Here is a 17,364-nt window from a genome sequence, read left to right on the forward strand (position 1 = left end):
GCACGTCCTCTCAGGGGAGGGGAGATTTGGTCCTCTTCCTGCACACAAACATTGAGTGCCCCGGCCAGCCTTCATTGCAGGGCCCCCCATCTTGGGGGAGGGGAGACCTCTTCTAACAGCCAAGATCTGGGGCTTATCAGGAGCTGAGCAAATGCCAGGCACCAGGCTAAGCTCGAGTCCCTGGAGGCTCTGACGGTAAAGAAACTGCCTGCAATGCAGGAGACGCAAGTTCAATCCCTGAGTCAGGAAGATCCCCTGGAGAAGGGAATGGCAACCCACTCCAGGATTCTGGAGCAGTCTGGCCGGCTACAGTCATGGGGTTGCATAGATAGAGTCAGACACGACTGAGCGACTAACACTTTCACCTTCATGCCAAGTGCATGAAGCCAGTCCTCTTATTTAATCCTCCCCCAAGCTCTGCAAGCATCCGTATTACAGATGAGGAAACAGGCTCAGAAAGACGAAGGTTGCAGGTGGCACGTGACTGAGCCCAGGCTCAGAGCCAGGTCTCTCTGACCCCAGAGCCTGGCTCTATGACCGCCCTCCCAGGGCCTCCCCTCTTAATATTTTTGAATGTATCATCCATATCATAAAAGCAGAGGTCGGGGGCCGTGCCTGAGGCCTCCACTCTTCGCCCCGGGAGGGGGCTGCTGTAGGGGTGTGGTGAGAGAGTGGGAGGGGTCTTTCCTCCTGGACAGCTGAGAACTTTCCCAGCCCCTCCCCTAAAGGACACTTCCCCTGAGAAGCCTTCTCTGCTGTATTCTCCACTGTCCCCTGTGTACCAAGGCCCCTGGGCTGCCCTCATCAGAGGCCCAACCACAGAGTGTCTGTGTGTGTGTGTTTGTGTGTGTCTGTCCGTCTGTCTGTCTGTCTGTGGACGAGGAGTTCCCTGGGAAAGGGCGGGGGCCAGGGATTCCTGGGTGCCCATGGTGGCTCCGCAAACACGCAAACACCCCACAAATGTAGGAATGTCGGTGGGAGGAGGCATCTCATCACAGAGCGAGGGCCCCGCTGGTGGTCCGGGGGTGGCTGGGGCTGGTCCTCCGCCGCTTCCCTTGGCCAGAGTCCAAGATGAGGCCCTTCTTAATCCAGCTAACACCGAGACCTTTGGAAGCCACGTGGCCCATAGCTTGCTGCCTCCTGGGCTGCAGTCTGACCCAGGGCCTGGCCTGGGGCTGCTCACACACCAGCTCAGCGCATGGCAGCCTGGCCTTCCTCTTCTCGGGCTGAGGGCCAGATGCCAGCCCCGCTGCCCCCCTGTCCTCAGTCTGCCCACTGTCCGGGAGGGCAGGCAGCTGGCAGGCGGGGTGGGACTGCCCCCAGGGCCTCTGGGCAGCCCGCCACCCTGGCCCCCGTATTCCTTATCTCTGGGGTGGGCAGCCGAGGTGGCCCGTCCTCTTGAGCCTCCAGCTTGGCTCTGTGGTCAGGGTGCACTTTCTCCCCCGTGGGGGAGGTGCTTGTCCCAAAGAGAGAGAGTCAGGCCTGTCTTGCCCCTGCCTCGGGCAGACCCTGGCCCGCAGGGGCCCCGTTTCCCTCCCTGAGCTTCCTGGCTGTCCCTAGGCCGATCTGGACAGTTCCCTGAAGCTGGGTGAGGCTGGGTTTGTGCGCTCAGGGCTCACAGGGCTGCGTGGGAAGCCCTGGGAAGCAGGCGTTTCTGTCCCCAGAGCTGGGGGCGGGTGCAGTCGGAGGACGGCTTGTGCCCTGCTCTCCCGCTGGCCCCGGCCGGCGGCGCCAGCTGCAGCATGTGGAAGTGAAGAGGCCGCGGCCCCCACCCATGTCCCCCTTGGCCAGCAGCCTCCCACCCCGACCCGGGGAGGGTGCCCAGGCTCTGCTCCCCGCTTCCTTCCCCCCAGGAGCCCCTGTGTGGAGACAAGCGTCCTGGGGCCACGTCTGCTACGGCCCCTCCTCGCCAGCAGCACCTGTGCATCCAGCTTCGCCTGGGGGGAGAGGCTGGCTCAGCAGGCTTTGGCTGTGTGTGTGTGTGTGTGTGTGTGTGTGTGTGTGTGTTTGTGTGTGTGTGTCAGGAAGTGGGAGTAGGTGGGGGGTGGTGGTGGAAGCCCCTCCCATCACCTGTGTCCCCTTGCCCAGGCCTTCTTGGGGTTGATACCTGTCCGGCCATGGGGACCCCTTAGGGTACCAGGACTCGGGCTGAGCAGAGAGGAAATCGGGGTGGAGTGGGGGGCAGAGAAGGGTCCAGGCTGAGGGAAAAGCAAGCAAAGACCACCAAGGGAGCCCCAGGTGGAACAGACAGAGCCCCACCCCGTCCCCATACTTCAGGCCACCAGGGCCTCCTAAGAGCTCCCAGCGCCCATCAGCCCGACCCAGACTCCTGTGGGCTTTTGTGAAGCTGGTCCACTCAGCAACCCAGGATCCTCCTCCTCCAGGAGGGCAAGAGGGGCCCACCTGCTGCCTTTGTGCGTCTCTCCCAGAGATCCAAGAGACCCTGGGAGGCCTCACCTCCCCAAGGCCAAGGCCCACTCCTGCCTGGGGGAGGGGCAGAAGGCTTTGGGCCCAGCACTGGCCTGGGGTCTCACTACCCAGCGCCCCCTCCTGCAGCTCCAGGGTTGGAGGGAGTTGAACATTAACCCCCCTGGCAAGTGGCCCCAGCTAAACAAACACCTGTTATCACATGTCAACAGGAGCCGTCTCGATGGCCGGGCTGGCCACTGACTCAGGCCGCAGGGCAGGCCTGCCTGGGCACTGCCTACCACAGCCAGCGTCTGGGGCTGAGCTGCCTGTACCACCGCGAGTCCAGGTCCCGCCTCTGCCTCCTGCTTGCTGTGTGACCCCCCGGCAAGGCACGGTCCCTCCCAGCGGGCAGTGTTCCTCTCTATATTAATGGCCTCCCGGGATGCGGGGCCACAGGTGGGGCTGGGGTCTGGAGGAAGACTGAGGAGGTCTGGACTGGACCTGGGTCTGACCAGCTCCCTTTTTCAGAGTAACTGTATCTCGTTTAGCGGACATACAGGTATCCACTCTACTAGTCTCGCGACTTTCTGTTTGAAGTTTTTCAAAACAGACATTTGGAACCACAGAGTCCTAGCTCTGCCATATTCCTGCACGACCTCGATCAAAACGCAGCATCTATTGTATCCCCTCAATTGTAAAACGGGGAGAATTGGACTCCAAGGAACCAGAGCATCTGTTAGTTACCGATCACCACGCATCTTTCTGCTTCATGAGTTGGACACCACTCCCGTCTCCATTTTACAGGACATGAGACAAAGGCTGGGGAATTAGGAGGCAATAGAGACAGAATCTGACCCAAAGACGCCTGACCAGAACACTGCCCCCTCACCCCTCAGGGGGCCTGTCTCCCTCCCACCCCCACCCAGGCTCCTCCAGGCTGAGGGCTGGGCCCGCCTCTAGTCTTTCCTTGGAATCTTCTAGAGTGGCCACACTGAACTGCTCATCTTCCTTCCTGGAGGACACCCTGTCCTTTCCCATCTCCAGGACTTTGCACGTGTTGGCTGCCTCTCTGCTCTTTTTGTTTATGAACTCCTATTCACCCCTCGGGGCCCTTCTTAATCTTGAGTTCTCCTTGAAGCCTGCCTTGATTCCCCAGTAGAAGTTGGGGGTCCCCTCCTCTGTACTCCATCAGACTGCTCACACACCGTCAGGCACTTCTCGTGCTGACCTGCTGTTTGTGTGTTTGCTGTTTGTGAGGGAAGGGCTTGGGCCGCATCACTCCTGTGCCTGTGGAGCTGTGGGGGGCGGTTTTCATGTCTTTGGTGCTCAAGGAGGGAAGGGGGTCAAGGGAGCAGGTGGACCTGAGACCCCTGTGGAAGCAGGAGAGGAAGGGGGATGGAACAGCATCCTTTGGTGAGCGGAGGGGGAAAGGACTGGAACCACCTGGTGCCATGCTAACAGCGGAGATCAAGCGGAGACCAGCTCCAGCCGCCGGTGTTTTGAGGTTGGGATGGAGGGGGTCATGATTTAGGCCCTTGGAGCAGGGGTCAGCAGGCGAGGGGGCTTCTCCCATGGCTCAGCGGTAAAGCATCTGTCTGCAATGCAGGAGATGTGGCAAGAGCTGCGGGTTCCATCTCTGGGTCAAGAAGATTCCCCTGGGGAAGGACATGGTGACCCACTCCAGTATTCCTGCCTGGGAAATCCTGTGGCTAGAGGAGCCTGGCAGGCTAAGGTCCATGGGGTCACAAAGAGTTGGACACGACTGAGAGGCTAAATAACCACCACAGCTGGCGAGGGCAGAGGTCAGAGGACATTGAGGGCAGGGAATGCCATACAGGCTGTTGAGCTGGCACTGCTGGCTGGGGTGCCAGGCGCCACATGAAGGCCCAAGTGATGTTCTCACTTCACCCTCAAGCATCCCAGAGCCAAGTGGCAGTGTTACCCCCTGGTACAGGGAGGACAGAGAGAGCAGAGGGCTCAGGTAGCCATGAAAGGTGCTGTCTTGGAGCCCTGTGGGCAGCCTGGGCAGGGGGCGGGGGGTGGGAGGCCAGCTGCGAAACTCTGGTCGTGACCCCAGACGGGGTCATTTCTAGGGCCAGCTCTAGTCCACCTGGAGGCTGGCAAGTCATCCATCCCTCACCCTTGTACTCCAAGAGGAAAAATGTGGTTTAACTGGTAAGAGCAGGAAGTCATCTTCTGTTTGGTTTTCTAGGAGAGCAGCTGCAAAGGGCCTCCTCCACCTGCCAGAAGCGGGGAGGGAAGGTAACAGCCTTGGGCTCGAGCCCGGGGACCTCTGCCAGTGGCCGCGTCCAGCCCGCAGCCCCAGGGAGGTCCAGGAGGAAGCACAGAGCCCAATCTCCCCAGGCCGGGGGCCGAGCCCAGGCGAACCCGCCTCCCGGGGGGGCTTCAGAACCAGAAATCAGCTTTCCGTCCTAGAATGGAGCCCAGCTGCCCGGGCCTGTCGTGGCAGTGTCCAAAGTCTGTTCCGTCAGAGGCCAGCTGCCCGGAAGGTAACACAGGTGTGTTTCAGGGAATAACACAGAAACCTCCTGGTTGGATCTGGTCCCTCCTCCCCACCTGGACATTTGTGCGAGGTCACTGCCGCCACCACCACAATCACGGGCTTGCCAGGCTGGAGGAAACCCTGGACTTTTTCTTCTGCTGTCTAGAGGCGTGTTTGAATCACTTTTTCACACACAGACAAGCCTGCACCCCTCGGGGCCCAGAGAACATGGGTGGGGGCCTCACCCACTCTGGGCAAAGTGGGCGGTCACCCCACATATCTGCACGATAACCTCTGGACAAAGTTCTCCCGGCCCCACAGAACCACGTGGAAATGAGGGTAAAAAGCAGTGATCGCTATTTGTCATCAGCCAGGGGAATTCTTAGGAGACAGACGTTTGCAGAATTAACTCGGGGAAGGTGGGGCCTCCAGACTCAGGCTGGAGTGACCCTTGGCTCTGTGACCCTCACCAGCCAGTGCGGTCCTGGCTTGACTCCACCAGGAGCAGTGTCCTGGGGCCACAGCAGCCACTTGCCACCAGCCACGTGGTCTCGAGCAGACTGATTCAGCCTTTTTCTGAACTGTAGTTACTGAGCACGTACTACCCCAGCTCTGGAGGTGGGCAGGGAGTGGATGAGACGCCCCTACAGCCTGAACCCGGTGCCCCCTACCCATGTTTGTCCCCGCCAGGCTCAGTGCTGTCTGGCTTTGGGAGTGCTTGCTTGCTTCCCAGGGCTCACAGACAAGGCCATCTGCTGCCAAGGTTCTGCTCCCTTGGTTCTGCTCAATGTCCTGGCAACTCAGGACCATGACACTCTTCCCCAAACCCCATTGAAAATGCAACTCTTCCAGCCTCGAGAGCCTGCCTTCCAACCTCAGGTGCTTGTCCAGATACTGCTGAGCTATTCTGACTGCAGGAGTACCACCAGGCCTTGGGCAACTCTACTTTCCCTGGCCAGGGACCCACTCTTGCTGCAGACTCTTCTTCCCTAACCCAAGTGCATGCCAGCCATCCTCATTCAAGCCCTTTCCCACCCCCTGAAGCCTCCAGCCCTGCTGCCTTCTGAGATCCCCCACCTGGCTGAGAGCCTCATCCCTGTGCTGAGAAGTGCTGCCACCAGCCTTGGCTCCCGTGGGTCCCTACAACACTGACTGGTACCTAGACTTTGGTGATGCTTCACACTGGGTTTCTGCAGTCAGCTCCCTTCCCCTCTCTTGATTTCAAATCTTCTCCATGCTCCTGAAGCTTTGGGCCCCTCATTTCCTCCCAATCAGATGACCTCACCTCCTGTGCTTTGCTGTGCTTAATACTCAGTCGTGCCTGACTCTTTGAGACCCCATGGACTGTAGCCTGCCAGGATCCTGTCCATGGGGATTCTCCAAGCAAGAATACTGGAGTGGGTTGCTATGCCCTCCTCCAGGGGGATTTTCCCAACCCAGGTCTCTGCATTGCAGGCAAATTCTTTTCCAGCTGAGTTACCAGGAGGTCTGACCTCACCTCCTCAGTTCAGCTCAGTAGCTCAGTCGTGTCCAACTCTTTGTAACCACAGCACACCAGGCTTCCCTGTCCACCATCAACGCCTGGAGCTTGCTCAAACTCATGTCCATAGAGTCACTGATGCCATCCAACCATCTCATCCTCTGTCGTCCCCTTCTCCTCCTGCCCTCAATCTTTCCCAGCATCAGGGTCTTTTCAGTTGAGTCAGCTCTTCGCCTCAGGTGGCCAAAGTATTGGAGCTTCAGCTTCAGCATCAGTCCTTCCAGAGAATCAGACCTCGCCTCCTCCTTTAGACCAAATAGAAACCTAGTGCTGGAACTGGCTCCCGTTGCACGTACCGTCTCTTTACCTCTTGTTGCTAAGACAGACCTGTAATCCTAAGACGACCCCTCCTCACTGACTCTGAGGAAATCACGCCCCACCGCCAGCCCCACCCTGTGGAAATTTTCTGTCTCCATGGTCTGACCTGCTTGTCCGCACCGCCTTCCTTTCTTCATCATTTCCACCTTCAAACGTCCTCTCCGCCTGCTCTCTCCTCAACCTGCCTGGCTCCTCCTGGAAGGGCCTCCCCAGACTGGGCTCCCACAGGTCATGAGGACCAGAGAGAGACTGCACCTGCCACTCTGGTCGGAGCCTGCTCAGGGGCTCAGACCAGGGCAGCCCTCCTGCACGCCTGAGCAGACCCAGCAGTGCTCTGCTCCCCCTTAGCAGGACAGGGTAGGTGACCCCCAAAAGACAGAAGCCACTGTCCACTGCAACTGAGCAGGAAAACTCAGAAATCTGACAAGAAAACAGGGTCTGGTAAAATAAAAACTACCAGTTATTTTGATGAGGCTGTAGGCTTCCAACTGCTTCCAAGAATGAAAGCTTAACACCCTGGGAGAGTGCGAGGGGCAACAAGCAAGAAGGCAGGTGGAGGGAGCTCGAGCGGGAGACCGCGCCCCTCTTCCCAGTTCTGCCGGTCTATGTAGCCTGCCCCTTCCAGAAGAGTCAAAACCCACTCTCCCTCTGGGCCCGTCACTAGCAAACACAAGCGATGCCCAAGCTCTGACATCGGGGAAGGGAGGAGGCTGGAGAACTTTTCGTCCTCCCTTGCAAGAGGGGTCATGCTTCCCAGTCCTGGGGTTTACCCGAGGTCAGAGGCAGGCTTGCACCTCGCTGAGTGCTGCTCCAAACACCATGGGTGCACGCTCACAGTCGGCACTGGAGAAACAACTCACATGAGGACTCTGGACAGCAGGCCACTGGTTATGGAGAAGGAGCAAATTGCTTCAGGGCAGACAGCAGACTCAAGCCTCTGAGAGTGGCTGTAGATTTACCAGGCCACCTCTTAGCTTCTTTTTCACACTGGGAACCCAAGTTCACGTGGGCATTTCAATTATTCAGGAAGTCTTTGCAGCCTGGTTGCACCTCTCACGCTTACTGCCCTGAGAGTGGACGCAGCTCACCCTGCAGCATCACTGGCAGTAGGACCAGGTGTCCACGCTGACCTACAGGTGCTTCGAAGAGGTGGTCTGGGGGTGAGCAGCTTGTTCAGGGTCACCCACATTTTGCAGAGCTGGGCAAACTCAGCTTTCCTAAGTCAGTCTTTTCTCGGCTACGTTTTACTACAGTAACTGGGAGAGAGAGGCCCACACCAGTCTTGGACGTGCTAGTTCTGTCCAGTTCAATGTGGAAAAAAAAAACAAGAAGTGAGGAACCATTAGTTAACTTTCTCAGGTTCAAGGAATTTGGAAGGTATTCGATTTACAAGTGGTCTCCCCACTGGGAGGAACATATGCTCACCCTAATCTAAACCAAATGGCCCCAGAGCAGGAGACCAGGGCTCGGAAAACTCAACATGCAGAGACACGGAAAAGCTTCAGAAAGTGTGATTTTTACAAATTCTACTGCAAATGAAAACCTTGTGGACAAAGTCACCACTTTGATCTTCTCAGATACAGTGAACACCGGCCAAACTGTTTTAATTTCCGAATTTATTAAAATGATTAACCTCAATACTGCAAGTGCATGTACAAAATATTTGTAAAAAATGTTTTTTAATGAAACGTTAAAGAACTTACCTCAAATGCTGAAAAAGTCCTTTTTTTTTTCATTCTTTCAGTACAATACATTGTATCTCAAAAGTATTACAACTCAGCAAAACAATTTAAAACAGTAATTTGAAAAATGATTGAAAATTGAATACTTTACATATAGTTCTACGATCGTTTCCTAATTCTTACAATGCCACAATCTTTACCAATCATTGCATAAGCTCAGGCTAGTTTTATTGATTGCAACCTCTTCCAAGTGGTCGGCATTGTGTGGACTTGGCCGTTCCACACAGAGTCCTACAGCACAGGCACGCCAACTTCGAGGCCCCTCACTGTAAGAACGGAAGTCAGGTTTCCCTGGAAGGCGTCGGCTATGGCCGCCGAGCGCTTGTGCACACCACCGCCCGAGGCAGTGACCGCCGGGCATCACTGCTCCAGACCCACGGGAAGGTCGGCCCCCAAAGACGGGGCCTCAGTAAAGTTAAATGTCATAAATAAGTTACTAAAGTTAAGCTTAAAAAATGGAGTAAAGTGGGAAATGTGGTATTGTTACTTTTTCCTTTAAGACTGAAATTCCTGAAGTGGCTATCGTTGGTATTCCAAAAGAATGGTTCAAGATGCGGTCTCTGAACCTCTTCCAGACTGCAAACTAGGTAGGGTTCCTACCAATCAAGGTGACCCGCTGTGCTCCGGTGCTTCCCGGACGCAGGGTTTAAGCATGACCTTGGCGCGTGAGCCCCCCTGCTACCCCCCACGGCCACCCAGAGACTCGGGAGGGCTGGGTGAGTCTGTAAAGTGCTCTGAGTGCTCGGGGACAGACCTGCAGGGCTGCCCGACTTCGAGAGGTGAAGATTCTAGATGGAGTGAGCCAAGGGGGTGTGAGTGGGTGAGGAGGTGGGCCACCTGATCCCACGTTAATACCTGAGGGATGTAACTGCACCGTAACAAACAGGGACGAGACGAGAGAAGACCACGGAAGTTAATTCCTTCAAGGACAGGAGGGGAAAATTTTAAATTCAGAGAACCTTTACAAATATTACCAATTTTCATTTGGAATCTACTAGCAATAGTTTTAAGGAACTTAATTTAAATTATGTCCCCAAGAACCCAGAAGCTGGCAGGAATCACGAAATCCTAACAGTAAGCATTGAGGTTTTCCCATTGGATTGCTCATTACCTGCAGAGGCCTTTCAATATCTCAAGATATGGGTTACTCTTCTAGACACTACATGAATTCCCTAAATTGATTTTACTCAGGAACACTGTATATCCGAAAGCACATGTACACATTTCCCAGAAATAAAGAGACCCACTGGTATCAAACACCTGCTACAGATTTATATTCTCAAATCCTTTGTCCAATGATTTGTAAAATAATCCAGAGAAATGGAAGGTTGGTATTGAACATAAAGTAGTAATCAAAAATTTGCTCATTAAGTTACTTAAAAATTAATTTCTCTTTCAAAGTGCTTCAAAAACAAATTAAATCTGACTCCTCTTTTTTGTTTAACTGAAAATATAGTAAAAAAAAAAATCTGATATTTTCAAACATAAACTAACATAAGCCAAGAACTCCCACTGATGCAGTGCTTAAAACTATATATTTATAATTTCCTATTTTATTGGCATGAATATTTCTAAACTTAAAAACCTTCCTGGTAAGTTCTTTTAATTTCTTATGACAAAAATTTCTCACAACACAAATATTTACAACATATACACTGTTTTCAGTTCTTTACACTGAATTTCAAAGACGAACATTTTTATAGGTTACCACAGAACAAAAGCTGTGACTCATGTTTTTATTTCATAAACTATTATAAGTTAAAGTGAATAGTTTTTTTTTTAATATTCCTTGTAGCATTTTACAAGTGCAACAGAAAACTCGAAGACCCAAATTAAGAGAGCTGTAGTTCATTAGATAAATGTTGCTTGTTGTCGTCACATTGTTCACAGCAAATTTTTTGAAAAAATAAGCACCAATCATTCTTGCAAAGAACAATTTTATCTAAAAGGATTGAAAAGTGTTAAATACAAGGTCTTTTAATTTACATGACAAGCAATAAATACGCTGTATCGAAACTCATCCTGCACACTGCTATCCTTGTACATGTAATGTACTGAAAATTAGCTGTCACGCATGTAATTGTACTTTTTTTTTTTTTTTTTAAGAAACCAATTTGACTCCCACCCGATGGTCTGCTATTTAACCAAGGTCACAAACAGTACACCTGGGCCAGCAAACAGCATGAAACTGACAAAACTCCAAGGGGGAAACACCTAGCAAATAAATCAAAAAGCCAAAGGTCATTGCTGGTGATATTAGCATATACTAGAAAACCTTAATATGCTGCTGCTATGATTTGTTTTAAATTATTGTTTAGTCATATATTAAAGAGCCAGTTGATGCTTTTAAAGTTAAAAAAAAAAAGAAACTGTGTAGCCACATTATTGGTTTCAATGTCCTGTGTGGAAAGTTGCTATCACTGTACAATTTTGCTTGAGCCTTTATTTTACAACAGGGCTTTACCTCTAACTCAGAATTGCACATAAGAAGGCTATTTAAAAAGTACAATAAAAATTTGCACAAATCAGACTTTTTTAAGAAGAGTCAGTACGCTGTACACTTTCTACAGTATTATGCTGATAAGTGAAGAGACAATAGAAGTGCTGCCACTAAAACGTTTTCAGTTGAGGAATAATTGACTGGAATTTTTTATTTCTTTAAAGTAGTTATCCCGGGTCAAGTTAAGACCAAGAGCTTATTATGCGTTAAGCCTCAAAGACTGATCTTCTCTCCTCCTGGAAGAAATGTCAATATCTATAGAGTCTTTCCCAACTATGAGCCTCAACCGCTTGGCCGGAGGCAGAGGGATAAAATCGTCTTCAAAGTCATCGTCATACTCCTCGTCCTCGTCATCACCCTCCGAAGAGGAGTCGTCGTCTGTGCTCTCCTCCTCATACTGACTGTAGTCATCCACCTCCATACGTGACTCCAGGAGGGACAGGGGATCACTACAGCACACCCCGTTTTCATGAAGCCCCTCTGTGTACGGCCCCCTACTTTCCTCGTCCCGCTTTAGCTGGATTTTTAATTTTGTGGAACTACTGCCCGATCCTGAGTTAAAGCCATTGTTCAGCTTTGCTACATAGAGGTTATTATCATTTTCATGGTCTTTACTCAACTTGATGCTGATTTTTGAAGAATTCATCCCATCGCTCTCTTGGTCATTTGTCTTGCTACTGCTGTCATGACGTCTGCGAAGAGTCAACTTGGGAATCCCAGAGTTATTTTCCAGGATTAACTGTGCGTCATACCTCGTGATCCGCCTCTTTTTTTTACTTTTCGCAGTTCGGAAGCCGTCTTTTGTTTTGAAGCTCTCTGACGTCACCACGGAAGCGCTGACAGGCGAAGGGGCCCAGTCCGCGTAGGCCCCGGGCACGCCCTCCACGCCGCTGTGCTCGCCCGAGTCGGGGTGGGCCCCCGCCACCTCTGGCCCCACGCCGGCCCTGCCCGGGGCCTCGTGCACGGGACTGGCTTCCTCTGTCTTTGCCAGCTGCCGCACCAGCTTCCCCGGCTGTGACTTCTTTTTGGACGTGCTGCTGTCGCTCCTAGGACACCTGGCTTCTCCTTTCTGTGCAGCTTCGTGGGCCAGCTCTTCGTCCGGCGCCGCGGGAGCGGGCTGCTCGCCGCCATCGGGGCAAGGTTCTGCCAAGTCACTTCTATAGCCATCCAGCGTATTTGGTTCAAGCTTGATGTCGGAGGTCTCCTTCAAGGTCATCCTCGTCCTCATGGACCGCCTGGTTGTGTAGGTGCAGGGGCCGCCCTCCGCGTGCGAAGGGGCACCTCGCTCCGAGTTCTGTCTGTGCTCTCTCGCCGCGTGTCTGGTTAAGCACCCGCTGGCCACCGTGGCCTCCACTGGTCCCTCTGGCTCCTTCTCTTTTTTAATGGGCAAATTTTTGTATAGAACGACTTTAGGCTCTTTTAGTACCAAGTTTCCCATTTCGAGTTTTCTCGAAGCACTCTTCGGCTCCAGCCGTTTGCAATGATTTCTTAATTTTATCTTTGATAATAAAGGCTTTGCAGGTTTTTTCAGTTTCTTTGGTACCCTGGAATTATTTATAGGAGTTAGCTTAGATGAGGTAGAGTTGGGAGGAGCTGGAATTCTTGACATAGACTGCCTTGTTAATGTTCTGCTCTTGCTGTTCTTTTTTACACCAACTGAAGATTTTCGGTTAGAAGCTGTAAAGTTAAAAGAGAAAATAAGGGTGAAAAACAGTCTTGGTAACCCAGTTATGTTCAACAAAACAATGCCAACACCCAGATGATTCGTTGTGAAGCGGTTCACTTCCACACACAGGTGGTACACAGGCCCCAATTGAGCTTCTGTCTGCTCACAAGCAATTCCTACAGTTTTCCTTTATGTTATCCCTCTAATTTCTGCCTCTAACTTAAGAAGCATCGATTCACGTTCCAGGTAAGTAAACTCAGGGTTAAAGAGTTCTTAGCACAGCAAGGACCTAGATTTCACTCTAAGCTTGTCAGGACACTAGTCCAAACTGAGGATTTCTTTTCCTGATTTAATATTTTACTACAGAAAATATGTGAAGTATAACCAGTATTTTTTTTGTTCATAAATTCTTCTTAAACTCATCATTTAAAATGTTTCCAGAATCCATTATTCATTAACTCAAAGCATAGTACTTGACCAGTAATCCGGAACAGCAACACATGACTAAAGGGCTCCAGGAGACAAATTCCATCACAATGTCTTCAACTGAGAAAGAGATCCTAAAAACCACATGTAGAATGCCAGGCTGGATGAATCCCAGGCTGGAATCAAAAGACTGCCAGGAGAAATATCAACAACCGCAGATACACAGATGATACCGCTCTAATAGCAGAAAGAGGAACTATAGAGCCTCTTGATGAGGGTGAACAGGAGAGTGAAAACACTGACTTAAGACTCAACATTCAAAAAACTAAGAACACGGCATCCGGTCCTATCACTTCACAGCAAATAGAAGGGAAAAAAAGTGGACACAGTGCCAGATTTTCTTTTCTTGGGCTCCAGAAACACTGTGGACGGCAGTTGCAGCCATGAAATCAAAAGACCTGCTCCTTGGAAGGAAATCTATGACAAACCTAGACAGCATATTAAAAAGCAAAGACACCGCTTTGCTGACAAAGGTTCGTATAGTCAAAGCTATGGTTTTTCCAGTGGTCATGTACTGATGTGAGAGTTGGGACTGTAAAGAGTGAGTCCTGAAGGATTGGTGCTTTTGAACTGTGGTGTTGGAGAAGACTCTTGACAGTCCCTTGGACAGCAAGGAGATCAAATTGGTCAATCCTAAAGGAAATCAACCTGGAACATTCACTGGAAGGGCTGGTGCTGAAGCTGAAGCTCCAATACTTTGGCCACCTGATGCAAAGAGCTGACTCGCTGGGAAAGATTGAAAGCAAGAGGAGAAGGGGATGACAGAGGATGCTGGCTAGATAGTATCATTGACTCAATGGACATGAAGCTGAGCAAATCATGGAGGACAGAGGAGCCTGGTGTGCTGTAGCCCATGGGGTCTCCAAGAGTTGGACACAACTTAGCGACTGAACAAGAACCACATATTGTCACTCCCAGTAGCTATTTACCCCAAATTTCGCGCTATTGAAACTGTTCCCTTCAGGGCTGTGAGCACCTGCAGACTCTGAGGCTGCAGGGTTTAGCTCACCCCATCCCCCCAGTGACTGCCCGCTGCCGACTATTCTGAGAGAAGGAAGAGGGCACAGCTAGAGTCACACTCTGGGGACGGGGGCACCCAAATTCCTTCCTCTGGACAAGGATCCCAAAAGGCTGTAACAATCCCTGTGGGGACAAAACGTGGGAACTAATGTGACAGCTGACGGGCTTCTCGAAAGGCTTACATTCGACTCAAAGGCTGAGTTCCCTCCACGGTGGACCTCTGGCCTTGCCGCTGACTTCCGCCTTCCGTTTTTCTACTTACACACTGGATCTGTTATAGTGTTTTACAGGAGCTCTTTTCTCCATGACTTCGTCTGCTTCCCATCCCCCACCTGAAGGCCTCTTCCCATCAAGATACCTCTTTAAACCGCTCACTAGGGATGTTGAGGTGACCAAATAACTCACCACCTCTTAGGAGAAAACAGAGAATGAAAACCAGTTTACTATGGGTAAGCCCAGTACATTTCCCAACAAGACCATCATTCATTCCATGCTGGGGGTCGCCCAGGGCAACTGCTGTTCCTTCTGCATGGCTGAGCAAGTTAGGTTACCATTAGGTCATTTTTATTGAGAGAGGAGCAAGAATGCCTAACAGAATTCCAAAAGTATCAGACCACCAAGAACAGAAGTCTCTGTACTAAGGAACTGGTTCATAAGTGGCTTTGGGATCTACAAACCAGCAGAACCCCAGGAACAATATCCCCTGACTGAACTAAGAGCACACTTCTCCCTGCAGGCTGCCACCAGCGAGGCACTTATTCTTGGAATAGTAGTAGCAGTCAAGTTTGGTGCCACTCAACTAGAGAACCATTGTATCATGAACTGGAAATACCCAGAACTTGCCAGAAATTATTTTAAAGTATAAGGATATCCAGGGAATCCTTTTGCTAAAGGCTTTCTTTACGCTTACAAGGCTTCCTACAAGGTGAGTGGAGGTGTGTTTATTGATGGAAACACACCAGTGTTCTGGTGTTCATCCTTCTCAATGTGGTTGCTGGGTGGCCTCTCTCCATGGCTCTTTGAGGACCATTCTGTGATCAAGCTTCATGGTTCTTGTTTCAGATCTGCAGTCACCCCTCTGCAATGGTTGCGTACTTCTTACATCCTTGACAATAATCCCCCTGGAGTTTGGATCCATTTATCGCCCTCTCTCTCACAGCCTCCTTGCCATGAAAACCCATGAAGACTTTTCAGCGGGGGCCTTTGCTGTTTCTCTGCAGAAGGAGACACTGCTAGCCACTCTTCTTTCTGAGCGGCTCCTCTCCTTGGCTGTTCATGAGAGCCATCCCCTGGCTGTCTCTCTGTCCCTGGCAGTCTTCCTCCATCTGCCCTGTGGCCTGCACTCTGCAGGCCTCTGTGTCCTAGGCCCCTTCAAAACTCAAGTCTCCCAGGGATAAGCGGCCCCTCTGTCCGGGCTGTCCACATTGACATCCTGGCAGTTCCCATACGGCGTTCTCTAGCCCAAATCCATCCTTAATTACAGATTCACGTCACCAGATGGCCCCTGGACCTTGATCTCCCTCTAAGGTGGTCTCCCAAGCCCCTCGCAAGCCAACATGCCCAAAGGGAGCTTGCCACCAAGCCTCACGCTCCTCCTCCTGCTCTCCATCTGGTTTACTGCCAGCACCAGGCAGCCAGCTGCCTGGGCAGCAACGAGGTTACCCCTGATGCCAGCCGCCCCGTCTCCAAGAGTGCACTCCTGCACCGTCGCCGGACCCACCTCCCCCTCCAATCCCAATGCCACCGTCTCCTGCCGTGACTCTGGCGCCAGCTCCCGCCTGTCCCTGCCCCTACTGCTTCCCCAGTATTCCACTCCCCACCACACAGCCCAGGGTGATTCTCCTAGGACTTCTGGTCACCTCTGGGCTTGAAACCTTCCCGTAACCTAAGACCTAAGAATAAAGTCCAAAAGTCTCAATTCTGGTCACATCCCTTCTATTCCAGCTTTGATGACTAGACTCAAATCCTACATTGGTCTGCACGTCCTCATCTGGGACGTTCCATCTGCTCTGAGTACAGTCCATCTGGCCAACTTCTCACCCCCTTTCAAGACTCAGCTCAGCAAACACCTCTCTCAGGAAGCCTTTCATGACTTTCTTGACAGGTTACCCCTCCTACGATTCCTCATGGCACCTGAGGTTCTCCACACTCGGCACTTCCTTTTAAGCCCTGGATGAATCTCACTGTGTGGTGATCCTCAATCTGGGCTCTCCCCCTTGCAGCCCGCCTTCCAGGAGGCTGTTAGCTGACTGCAGTGAACCACTGACAGAGCCCTTTAGTATGTTTGTGTTCTAAAGAGCACAAGAGACGTAGGCGATGCTCCATCTTATTGCAGTGGAGTTCACTTACCTATTTATGTCATATATCGGTGTATTCTCATTTTGTTTGATAAGTATTATCTTATCAAAAGCCCAGCTCAAAGGTGTGCTCAAGTCAAAGGACAGAAATAGCACAGCTGGTAAGACAACTGTGAACAACGGGACTCAGTGTCCAGGGCTCTTCACCGTCCCAGAGAGGCGCTGCTACCCTCTCTGGCACAGAGAGTGCCAGCAACAGCAGGCTGAAGGAGAGGCGCTAAGAAAAGTCTATCAAGAGACTGAAGATCCTGACACAGCAGAGGCGGGCAGGGCGGTGGCTCCCCTGGCTTCAGCACTAACACACCGTGTGGTACCCTTCCCTTGTCGGGGACAAATCCCAACCGCATTAACCTAGACAGTGATTTGAGGTGGAGACACACACCCTTAGCCATTAGTATACACTAGGTACAGTGCAGGATGGCCAAATTAGTATGACCTGAATCCTAATAAGCATTCTTTGAAGTAAAAGCTATTACCCTAAGTGAAAACCAGGTTCACGTGGACTCACGTGCCAGTCAAGAGTGTCCATCTGGTATGCGGCAGAGATGGGGTTTGAACTGAGGCTTGTGGGTCGACGTTGACCACACTATCACATGGCCTCTAAGGCACACCACAGAGCTATCATGGGGCCAGTGCCAGCTCCTAGTAAAGGACCCACGGTATGGCTACCGTGGTGACCTCAGGGTGTCCTCAAAATCATCAGGCAGCTCTGCATGGGGCTCAAGAATGACAGCCAGAAACAAGCACAGTGAAACAACGCCAGAGCACCCCAAAGGTTTGGCTGCATCTATGCTCTGCGCTGGAAGAGCCTCAAACACACATG

The 17,364-nt window shown here is 51.7% G+C and overlaps 1 protein-coding gene across 2 annotated transcripts in view; it reads right to left on the bottom strand.

Moving 5' to 3' along the window:
- KMT5B (lysine methyltransferase 5B) overlaps positions 8,370-17,364 on the bottom strand; it is a 58,346-nt gene continuing 49,351 nt past the window's right edge. The window contains exon 11 of one of the 2 annotated variants that reach the window (XM_018043198.1): positions 8,370-12,689. In XM_018043198.1, the coding sequence (XP_017898687.1) occupies positions 11,212-12,689 (1,478 nt within the window). In that variant the 3' untranslated portion in view covers positions 8,370-11,211. The remainder of the gene's footprint in view (positions 12,690-17,364) is intronic. The other variant, XM_018043200.1, reaches the window with a different exon arrangement.

Source organism: Capra hircus, chromosome 29, assembly GCF_001704415.2.
Source record: "Capra hircus breed San Clemente chromosome 29, ASM170441v1, whole genome shotgun sequence".
Classification (NCBI taxonomy): Eukaryota; Metazoa; Chordata; class Mammalia; order Artiodactyla; family Bovidae; genus Capra; species Capra hircus.